At 43.6% G+C, this 12,150-nt stretch overlaps 1 protein-coding gene across 2 annotated transcripts in view; it reads right to left on the bottom strand.

Annotated features, from left to right (window-relative positions):
- Positions 1–657: 657 nt before the first annotated feature.
- LOC310831635 (NAD(P) transhydrogenase, mitochondrial-like) overlaps positions 658–12,150 on the bottom strand; it is a 69,090-nt gene continuing 57,597 nt past the window's right edge. For both annotated transcript variants that reach the window (XM_083712543.1, XM_083712544.1), the window contains 4 exons: positions 7,391–7,472; positions 4,815–4,933; positions 1,684–1,799; positions 658–877 (listed from right to left, as the gene is read on the bottom strand). In XM_083712543.1, the coding sequence (XP_083568669.1) occupies positions 725–877; positions 1,684–1,799; positions 4,815–4,933; positions 7,391–7,472 (470 nt within the window). In that variant the 3' untranslated portion in view covers positions 658–724. The remainder of the gene's footprint in view (positions 878–1,683; positions 1,800–4,814; positions 4,934–7,390; positions 7,473–12,150) is intronic.

The raw sequence follows: 12,150 nt of genomic DNA on the forward strand, positions 1-12,150 counted from the left end.
CCCAGCAGCTGCATGTGGAGGAGCGGAGACGCGAACCTGGTTCCCCAGATTACGAGTCTGTCGCTCTTAACCGCTACACCACACTGGCTCTCTATTTATCTACTTGCACTGGCACCTTTTGAACTACTAGGTTGGCAGAAGCTGGGGCAGTGCAACAGGAGCTCACCCCGTCGCATGCCCTCTGGCACTTGTCACAGTGTTCCGTTGCACCAAAAGCAGTTTAGTCCTGCTGACCACATGACCTGGAAAGCTGTCTGTGGACAAATGCCCGCTCCCTCGACCTAAAAACAGTATGAGTGCCACAACCTCATAGTACCTTTGACTGGACATAACCAGCCAGGGGTCCTTTACCTTTACAGAAGCCACAAATGACTAACATGATCCAATACCTCAGGTTCTTCTAGCTGTCTGTCAGACACAGCTGTATATATATAAAAAAAGACTGCACCTACCACCAAACCTATTTCCTAAACAATACCAAATTATAGACACAGTCCGGTCAAAGTTGCCCTCTTTTTAGTTCCCTTGATTTCAACTTTCTGTGCTGTCTTATTCCTGATATTTGTAAGCTGCTCCAGGAGCCCTTCTGTGGCTGAAGAACCAGGTACAAATAATGTATTAAATAAGTTATAATAAATAAATTCAACCAATGAAATTAATGGTACTAAACAAGGTTTATTGTTGGGTGGCTGGTGCCCTATGTTTTTACACAAAACACAGAATACTAATGGGTAGAAATAGATTCCCTAATTTTGGCTTGTAAAGCATCGCAGGTTTTCTTGGCATCACCAAGCAACATTGAGGTATTGGGCTTGTAAAAAATGGGGTTGTCAACTGCAGCATACCCAACTCCCAGGGTGCGCTTCATGACAATGACCTGGTGGAGAAACAAAATGGCGGCATGAATAGAGAGATACTCAAGCAATCACAGTGTACCTACTCTGAAACCATATTATTATCATTATTTCTTAAATTTCTATACCGCCCTTCATCCGAGGATCACAGGATTGTTCACAATACAAAAACACAAAAATACATACCATAATAACAAACAAAAACAATACCACCGCCCAATTTAAAAGTCTATGGATAGTTTAATTATTATATGGTTGAAACCATCAATGCTACGTGGCTTAACTCCATAAAAGTAAGTATTCAAGCACTTAAAGATATTACCACATACAGCTGTGAATTGAAGTGCCTTAAAGCTTTAGACATGGAAATGTTAAGGAAGATAACTTTGGTAAGGCTGCCAAATGTCTATACAATTCCAAAGGTGGAATTGATGTCTGGAGGGGAACCAAGTCAATTGAAAAATCGTGTTTTGGGGTTTTTTGTTAAAACAGATCAACAACTTTCAGGGTGTCCTGGTTTTTACTCTTTTAAAACCCTAAACTTTAGTGGAAACGTTTCCATTTTTAACTGGGCGTAAGTACCTGTAACTAAGTGAAGTAGACAGAAGAGCCAATTAGGTACACATGCCATAATACAGTCTTATGGATCCTCTTCCTTTGTTAAAAGCATGTTCTTCACGACGTAAGACTAGCCCTGTCAGAACAGGCCAAGGATCCATCAAGAATGAGGAACCTGTGCCCCACCCCTGGCCCAATTCTCATGGGTGAGATGCAAAGGGAATTCTGTTGGAGGATATCACAAAAGAGCCAATCCCTTGCCATTACTTACCTGCTTAGATTTCCAGACCTCCAATACAGGCATACCAGCTATAATTGAATTTGGATCTTCTTGTGCTGCAGAGTTCACAGTGTCGTTGGCACCGATTACCAAAGTCAGATCTGTGTCTGAGAGACAGAAGAAAACTCATCAGCACTTCAGAAACTTGAAAAGCTACTGTCTTTTGTCAGGACTTTCAAACTCGCTGGCAGACAACTGCTTAATTCCCTTGGGATGCGGAGACAGATAAAACATCTAAGCATATAAATCTCATAAACATATAAATCCGGAGGCCAGAGAGAAAAGAAAACCTGATAAAGAAATTGAACAGAAACAATGAGAAAGGAACAGAGAGGTTTTGTCTTTCTTATTTCAGGACTTGTACATAGGGAGGGAGACATTCGACCAAACATCCGAAGGAAAACTCCCTCAAGCCAACTAGGGCACATGCCACCACATCTAAATGTGCACTATGAGGCCACCTGAGACTCAAGCAATAACAATAGAAGCACCTCCAATCTGCATATCCACTCCTTCACCGGGAGTGTAACCTCATCAAAAGCAGGAAATCTTTCATGCCTCCAGTCCAGGGTACCACCCACTAACACTGCCTCAGTTTTATCTGGCTTGAGCTTCAGTTTATTGCCTCTTATCCAGTCCATTACCGAGGCAAGACAATGGTCCAGCACTTCTACTGCCACACCTGCAGATGAAATAAATCAAAAAATTAAAAATGGTCCAGTGGCACCTTAGAGACCAACTAAGTTTGTTCTGGGTATAAGAAGTGTGCATGCACACTTCTTATACCCAGAACAAACTTAGTTGGTCTCTAAGGTGCTACTGGACCATTTTTTATTTTTTTAAATTTATTTCAACTGCGTCAGACCAACACGGCTACCTACCTGAATCTAGAACACTTGCATATGTAAATGAGAAGTAGAGCTGTGTGTCATCAGCTGTAACAGAAACCTTAGGCACTCCATGCTGATGCTCAATCGCACATGAGTCTTATGTTTGTTATTTCTCTTCCTCAGACAAAGAGGAAGAAATTGACACAATTTGTCCCTAGTGCTGAGTGCCCGGGTCATACATTACACCATCCAGGGGTCCCTTTACCTTTACTTTTATGATGCAGGAGGGATAGTAGTCTCTACTGCACTGGCCTAGCCAATTTCACAGGGTTAAGTCCCTTCACTGAAGGACCAACAGTGAACTCTGATTGACAGCTGAATATTATTACAAAGGAATACTCATGACTTAATGCCATGCCCTCTTCCAAAGAAGCAATGGGCAATCTTCTCAATTAGCTGAACTCAAGAACGGTGTTAAGAAGTGTGAGATTCAATATTCACAACTCAATTAGAAAGCTTACTTTTCATATGATGCCAGTGGCCCAGATGGTTTACCTAGATCAGTTTTGCAATATGAAAGTAGCAGCCTTTTAATGAAATAGGAAGGGTAAGATTAAGTATATAATTTAAATTATAATTTATAAGAGCATCTGTATTTTGGTGGGTGGGGGGACACTTTCATTTCAAAGCACAGATTTTTAAGATGGAGGCTTGAGATTACTTCCGAGCTCCTTTTTGAAATTCCTTTTCCTTTCTCTTTTTGGCTGCCTTCTGATTCCCACAAGCATTCTGCTTCTTTCATTGCTTAAACAGATTTTATGCAGGAGACTTGCTGGAGCACCAGCTTGACAGCTGTAAGCTCCTGATTCATAGATGCATTGTTAGCTCGATCATTTAATTCTTGTCGAGCAGCATCACGCTATAAAACTTGACCTCCCCAATGAAACATCAAAAGGCTCTTGCATCTCTCAGCTCATTCTAGAAGAGAAAGTCTGGGGAAGCAGACCACCTCTGAAGTCAGCTGAGAAAGTATGCTACACAAGCAGAACCGCTTTCCAGAATAGCCCTCTGAAAATCTGATGCTCGCAATATGATGGTCCAAAGCCACTGAGAGAGGTTTGAACAAATAGTAGTACACCTAGGGTGTAGGCTTCAGGTGTGTAGCTGGTGCAGATTGCTATGGGGCTCATGTTATGAAAATGATGTATAGATGGTACTTAACCCCTGTTAAATTGGCGAAGACCTACCACAATTGTGATAATTCATGTTGGAAATGTAAAGAAAAAGAAGGTACTTTCTATCATATGTGGTGGACTTGCTCCAAGGTTAAAGACTTCTGGGGGGAAAATTATAATGAATTTTTTAAAAAATGATGAAATATACTTTTATGAAGAAACCAGAGGCCTTTCTCCTTGGAATAACAGGTTCTGAACTGCCCAAAAAAGATGTTAAAGTTTTTTTGTATGCCACAACTGCTTCACGGATTTTACTAGCCAAAAAATGGAAAACACAAGAACTACCAATGGTAGAAGAATGGCAGATGAAGATGATGGAGTTTATGGAGCTGGCTGATCTCACCGGGAGAATCCACGACCAGAAAGAAGAGGAATACCAAGAAGACTGGAAGAAATTTAAAGACTATTTGAATAAATATTGTAATATTAAAGATATGTAATCACTTGAAAGAATCAATTAGGCCTAGGATTAAATTGGGATTAAATAAATAAATAAATAAATAAATAAATAAATAAATAAGAAAATGTACGATAAGAAAAGTTAGGAAATATGATTATGACTGTGATATTGTTTCATGAAATAATGATATTGGAAACTGCTATATATAATTACTAAGAAACTCAGATGGAAGAGATTTGAGGAAGTCAAGTAATATGTTTATGAAGATGGATTTTGAGTAATTAATTAAGTTTCAGTTTTTGTGGTGATTTGATGTATTTTATGTTCTTTTTTCTTTTTTCGTTTCATTCTTTTTCCTTTATTATTGTTGGCTTTTTCTTCTGTTATGTTTATGTATGGAAAATAATAAATATTATTATTATTATTTTTAAAAAAAAGATTGCTATGGGGCTCAGCTATAGTTGATACCTGGAGAGCTTCTATGGGAGAAGTCAGAGGAGGATAGGAGACAAGGGCAAATAGCACTTGAGACAGCATGATTATACTTTGGCCTAATTGCAAAAGCACACAATGCAACTAACTTTCTCAGCATGGTTTAAATAAAAGATAAGCTGTTATTTATTTATTTCTCTCTCTCTCTCCACCCTCATTCTTTACCTGGGAAATCTTCATTTATCTCGTCCATTTCCAGCACAACGTCATAAGGGACACCGGCTTCTGCCAACAGAACGTTCAGCTGCCCTGGCATACGGCCTGCCACCGGATGGATGCCAAACCTGGAAACAAAGAGAGAAAAGGAATGGCCACATTGCGTCCAAGACATGCTGAACTAATAAAAAGAAAGTGATAAATGTTAGCAATGCTACGCAGGTGGCAGCAGGCCAGCTCTAGGCTTGCCTACCTCCTGATTGAACCACTAAGGAGAGAGTGATGGGTAGCAAAGGCAGCCAGCATTTGTGAAAGGCAATTTCAATGGGTGAGCACCGTTCTCAGCTTGAAACAGATGGTCAGAACCTATTGTGAGAAGTGCAATAGCAGGGACTATTCAGCGAGTGTCTTAAGGGGTTAGGTCTGTTATTGGTCTGAATGACAGCAAACTCCAATTGGCTGGAGGCTGTAGTTAGTTGGGAGTTAAGTGTCAGTATGAAAGTGTCAGCTGAGTTTTCACAATTGCAAGTGTTGGAGGGAAAAGTACTTCTTAATCAGTTTTTACCCTATGTACCCTATGAAAGAAAAAAGTTCTCTGTTTATTTATCCTCATATTATGTGCTGCTTTTATTCAGCTCACGTTGAGTAAATTAGGATCAGTTTCTTTTCTCTCTGGACTCTGGTCTGATCTATTTCAGTCACTCTGCTAATATCTGTGAGGTACGCTAAGGCAAGAGAGTGTAATTAGTCCCTGGTTCTGAATGGGGCAACTGAAGGACCAGGTGCGCAGCTTGGGAGTCATTTTGGACTCACAGATGTCCATAGAGGCACAGGTCAATTCAGTGTCCAGGGCAGCTGTCTACCAGCTCCACCTGGTACGCAGGCTGAGACCCTACCTGACCACGGACTGTCTCGCCAGAATGGTGCATGCTCTAGTTATATCCTGTTTGGACTACTGCAATGCGCTCTACGTGGGGCTACCTTTGAAGGTGACCCGGAAACTACAACTAATCCAGAATGCGGCAGCTAGGCTGGTGACGGAGTGGCCGCCGAGACCATATCACATCACTCCTGAAAGACCTACATTGGCTCCCAGTACGTTTCCGGGCACAATTCAAAGTGTTGGTGCTGACCTTTAAAGCCCTCAACGGCCTCGGCCCAGTATACCTGAAGGAGCATCTCCACCCCCATCGTTCAGCCCGGATACTGAGGTCCAGCTCCGAGGGCCTTTTGGCGGTTCCCTCACTGCAAGAAGTGAGGTTACAGGGAACCAGGCAGAGGGCCTTCTTTGTAGTGGTGCCCGCCCTGTGGAATGCCCTCCCCATCAGATGTCAAGGAAATAAACAACTATCTGACTATTAGAAGACATCTGAAGGCAACCCTGGTTAGGGAAGTTTTTAACATTTGATGTTTTATCGTGTTTTTAATATTCTGTTGGGAGCCATCCAGTGTGGCTGGAGAAACCCAGATTCATACGTAAGCAGAGTTCCATATCCACATGTCCCTCATCCATGTCCAGAACTCAAACAGCCAAACTAGATGTGATAACAATCATGAAACTTGGTCTGACTCTGTTAAAGGCAGCTTCCTGTATTCCTAAGGGAGGAACGGCAGTGTTCTGAGATGGAGGAAAATGTAGACTTCCGGCAGCCTAGGAAGCATAAAATGCCTTGGCAGAAAGGCAGTCTATAAAGGTGATTAATAAATAAATAAATAAATGATAAACAAGGAGCATATTGCTATTTGTTGTGGTGGCAGAGCACAATAGGGTGAGGAGAAAATGGGCAAAAGTTGCCAAGATTTTTAATGTGTAGATGCTCCGTGCCATTCATGGCTGCATGACCAGAGTGACCCAGTGCAAAAGAAGACAGGGCTTTCAGTAGATGTGGCTCATCATAAAATAGCTCTCCAATACACGGGACTGACTCTTTATAACCTTTTGAACCAGCAAAGCAGTTTGTTCTTTTCTTTTTTTGTGCTGGCACCCACAACATGAGTACAGTGGTTTATGAAATCAATCCGTTCCTGAAGTCTGTTCTTAAACTGAATCCGTTCTTAAACCAAGGCACGCTTTCCCTAATGAGGCCTCCTACCGCAGGTGCCCTTCCACCACTCGGTTTCCGTTTTAGACCGAGGTAAAGTTCGCAAACCGGAACACTACTTTCAGTTTTGCGGAGTTCGTAAACAGAATCGTTCATAAACAGGACTGTTCTTAAACCGAGGTACCACTGTACAACCAACTCATTCCCTACCACAAAAAAACAACCACTGCTGTTAGCTATGAATTCAAGTTTTATGATGTTTCTCATTAGCAGGACCCAGTAATTGAGGAGAGAGATGAAAGGAGGGGAATGAAGACAGAAGGAAAAGAAGTGGCCAACCATTTCTCATGGATGAAGGGTAGATACAAACAGGTCTTATGATATGCCTCAAGGTCATCTTTTTAAAGGATTATCTCACTCCATAAGAGTGCCATCAAAGCTGTTACTGTAGAGTTAATGGTCGCAGATCACACCAGATCTCCGGGGACTAATTTTCTTATTAGTAATATAACCTGTTTATACCAGCATATTGATCACACTTGCCTGACTTTCTTCCCTTGTTCATTAAGCATCTTTACCATGTCGGCAATAGGATACTGAGCTTTGGCTGCACAAAGGCCCCAACCTATAATGACGAGAGAAAAGAAATCAGAGCTTAATATATCCCAGGTCTTAATTCCAATCAAATCTAAGGCTGCATACACCCTGGCATTCAAAGCATATGACTTCCCCACAAAGAATCCGGGGAACTGTAGTTTAGCCTCCGACAGAGCTGTAGTTCCCAGTACCCTCAATAAACTACAGTTCCCAGGATTCTCTGGGGGAAGTAAAGGTAAAGGGACCCCTGACCATTAGGTCCAGTTGTGACTGACCCTGGGGTTGCAGCGCTCATCTCGCTTTATTGGCTGAGGGAGCCGGCGTACAGCTTCCGGGTCATGTGGCCAGCATGACTAAGCCGCTTCTGGCGAACCAGGGCAGCGCACGGAAATGCCGTTTACCTTCCCGCCGGAGTGGTACCTATTTACCTACTTGCACTTTGACGTGCTTTCGAACTGCTAGGTTGGCAGGAGAAGGGACCGAGCAACAGGAGCTCACCCCGTCGCGGGGATTCGAACCGCTGACATTCTGATTGGCAAGCCCTAGGCTCTGTGGTTTGTATATGCAGCCCATATCAAAGTGCATGTTCACATTTATCCTTTTAACACTCATCTCTCCAACAGCGCCTCTTCATTTGTTGTCTTTTCCTGTGGTGCAACTTTAGATTTAAAAACTCATGGACAAAAAAGTGGTCCCCCCTTTTTTTGTTTGTTTATGCTATTCTGTCAAACAGAGTAGCTGGCGTGTCTTGCACAGTCTGTGTCATATTCAGGGGCAGTAAATTGAACTGTGCACTGTCCCAATAAATAGTGGAAAGCTTTAGGTTTAGAATACTCTAGGCAATATAGTTTCAGTGTGTTCCCTCGTCACCTGGCAGGCTAAGCACCAGAACATGCCATCCTTGGGCAAAAGCTGGGCCCACCCCCACTGTCATGGGGCCAAGTCTGGGTCCCCCTTTTGGGGGGAAATGGGAAAATGCTGCTCCATCTCTAGTCATTCTGGTCGCTGTTTGCATGCTCAGAGAAGACAGCTGTGAGAGCTGTGAGAGCCAGCAGCAGCAGCAACAGTGCTGGTTCCAGGCCCCCAGCTACTCCGACCACCATCACCAGCCCTAGATTTAAACAAAGATTCTGGGGCCCTTTTATCTGGCTGCAAATATATACCAAGGGTCCACAGTGGCCCACCAATAAGCAAAAAGTCTTACCAGAGTATATAACAACCGCAGAACATCAACCCAACGGTATGAAAATTAAGGCAGACATTTAGGAGCAAATGGAGATGGGGGTAGCATAAAGAAAACCAATACAACCCACTGCTAAAACCCTACTAGGAAACAACCAGAGGATTCCCAACCCTCCAAACACTCCGCAGTGTTGAATTGTGAATGCAGTCTTTAGTTCCAGATGAAGTTTTCCCTTACAAACTTTCATTGCACAGAGTTCTCCCATCTCTTGAGGGAGAGGAATTTTGGTATTATGACCAGGAGGAAATATCTGAGCACACCAAGCATGTAAAATATATATTTTAAAGTAAGGTTACCAGATTTTTTTCAATGAATCCGGGGATTGATTGATTGATTAAACAAACAAACAAACAAACAAACAAACAAACAAACAAACACACGTTCAGGACGTTGATGCTGCAGCGATGGCAGTGGCAGAGGGGTGGCCGCCACCTTGACCTCAAGCACCACGTTTCCCCTTCCTCCGAGTCTTCTATCTCCTTTCTCCATGAGCCTGGGCAGCCCCTGAGTTGTTGGTTCTTTGGTGGTGGTGGGTGTTATGTACTGGTGTTATGTACTGAAGTTCTCACCCTGGGCCAGCAGGGGGATACTGTAGATAACAGTGGGGAAGCGATGTGCAGTGGGTCAGGCATGGAAGGCGGAGGAGGGCCAACAGCAGCAGCGACAGCAGCGAGGCTCAGACAGCATGATGCCTCCCTTCCCATCAGAGCAGCCGCAATCCCATTCCTACTTGCATGCAAGCAGGAGGGGACAGGAATCCCTCAGCTGGGATGCGAGGCTTCACACTGCCTAACTTAGAGATCCCTGCCCCCTCCTGCTTGCACGCAAGCTCTGATAGGCAGCATGAAGCCTCCCTTCACAGCTTAGTTGCTGGGGTCAGGGAAGGTGGAGGCAGCCCAGAAGCTGCATCTTAGAGCCCCTGCACCACCATCATATGGGGACTTCCGAGCAGCTCCTGAAGGCAGCCAGAGCCAACTGCTCTGAGCTGCTGAGAGACTGCGGCTGATGCATTTCCCAAGACATTAGATGAAATCCGGGGACATTCCGGGGACGGAATTTGTCCCGGGACTTATTTGCAAATCCGGGGACTGTCCCCGGGAAACGAGGACATCTGGTAACCCTATTTTAAAGCATGACTGAAGAAACATCTCTGAAGTATTAAATTCATTCTCTCTCATCCCACCTCCCTCAAAAGCAGTATGTTTAGATGGGGAATAATGGACTTAGACATGTTCATTTTCTGTTCCTGCAAGAGGTTTGAACTATCAGAGCCCAAGAAGAGATAGGCCTGGCTCAAGCATCCAGGCTGAAGTTGTTCTGCCAAGACCACCAGCTGGTTTAATTGAATGCTCCTGCAAACAACTCAATGCCCCTAGCAGGGGAATTTTCCCTGTCAATGAGATCAGTGACTTGCATCTTCTTTTTGGTTTGTTTCTTTTTTGCTATGAACTCAGGATCATCCAGTAGGACATATTTTTCTGGTTTCCTATAAAAATAAGAGGAGGAACGCTTTTCTGGAGAATTCAAAGACCACGTGGTACAGTGTCTCATGGTCAAATAATGTAGCTTGGAAGTGCAAAAAATAATAATCAGAATAGCATCAAACCCCCTGGAGTCATTATGCTTCCCAGCCCTGTAATAATGAAGAAGTGCCACAGAAGAGCTATTAGTCTATTCCAGACAGAATGCATGTTCAAGTCACAAAATGAAGCCACTCCAGGTGTCATTTATGCCCTTCAAGCTCTGCCACACAGAAAAGAAGCTGGCATCAGAAGAGTGCAAGATGACTTTGGCACCATCCTGATTTTTCCTCACCCACTCTGTCTTGCCCAGGGGGCCATGGTATATGGGAAAGACAGGAGGACAGGTGGCTTCTTCTTGAAGACAAAATAGAAAAACCCATTCTCCTCTTGAAGCTCCTGAACTTGAGCTCCTGAGTGACTACCCTCCTAAGGACTTGGTAAAGCAGGGCCTTTATTAATTTATCTGCATCTGGTTATTATTATCTTTCTCCCTGTCCTGACCATCCCTCCGAGGTTATATTTATATTTATAATCTTTCAATTTGGCTGGTCTATTCACTTAACCGACCTGGAACAATCTATCAGAGAAAAGGCCGTCGCCCATGGGACAGAGGGTCATGGATGAATGATAATCCAACTTCTACCTAGGGTTTTAATAGGTTATAAGATTTTATGGTAACTATATTCGTAATGTATTTTTGTCGGTGTTTGTCCTTTGATGCTATGGCCTGTCAGCTACGCAAATAAAGTCTATTCTATTCTATTCCTGTTTTTTTTTTGCTAAGCTGGAGAAAGAAGAGAAGCTCAACTCTGGTTTGCTTCTGAACCCAGTGGTGGAGGAAGCCACTCGGGCGCCTGGTGTGGTGCTCCCAGTAGTGGGGCAAGCCACCCATAGGGGCGGGATGGGGCAGGGCCTCCAGAATCTGCCTGCCTTCTCCCAGTCTCCCTACAGCTGGGGGGGAAGGCAGCAGGCGGACCGTTTGGGCCGTGTAGAGTCTGCGTGTGCTCAATCCACTGAGAGACGTGTGGCTTGGGCGCGCTGCAGGCCCCGTGGTGAGTGCTGCCCAGCATTTTGTCACCCCCTCAGTGGTGACACCTGGGCCGGCCTGCACCCACCACCCACCCCTTCCTCCACCCCTGTCTGAACCTTCTCCATCTAGAATCTGGCAGAACTGTCAGTTAGCTCTAGGGATGCCATAGAATTCTGACAAAAAACAGAAACGGGAGCAGAAATTGCCAATGTTGGCTTATTTGTCCCCTCTTCAGAACAGAAATCAATCCAGCTAATACCATCGATATATGCTGTTGTCGTTTTTAGTCTGCAAACGATACATAATCGATTGCATCCACGTCCCCCAAATTGCATTATTTTTTGTTTGCAGTGAAACAAATACTGTGGAATAATAGAATGACAACGTAATTTCTTACGTAAATTACATAAGTTAAATCATTTTGCCAGCGCAGACAGCAAGACAAGTAATGCAGTTTTAGCAGAAGATGAACTCTGGTGGAATGGAAACAGTGCTGCATGCAATGAACAAAGGGTAGAAAGGAAAATGAAGCCTTCTTACAACCTGAATCAGCTTTCAGTTTCAGAAATTTCTCCAAGTCTCCTTCCCACTGTTTTAGAAAAGGACATTTCTGGTCAGTGACATTACGCACTTTTCTGAGGTACAGACTCATTCCAGGTCAAATTGTTTGTTTGTTTGTCTCAGCAAAGGTTCTCAGCCTTGACCACTAAGTGGCCCAACCAACCTCACCTCATATGGTCTTCTAATCATTTCAGCTGAGGCACAGATGTCAGCAGAGACTGATGTGACTAACAGCATTTGCCTTAACAAGTAGGTAATTAGAGATTGCTTACCTTTGCATTCCATATAATGAAAAGTTAATTGTTAACTGGGAAAATAAATATGGATATTTGGGAACTGCACAGATAAC

Source organism: Podarcis gaigeae (genome assembly GCF_964106915.1).
Source record: "Podarcis gaigeae genome assembly, chromosome: 14".
Taxonomy (NCBI): domain Eukaryota; kingdom Metazoa; phylum Chordata; class Lepidosauria; order Squamata; family Lacertidae; genus Podarcis; species Podarcis gaigeae.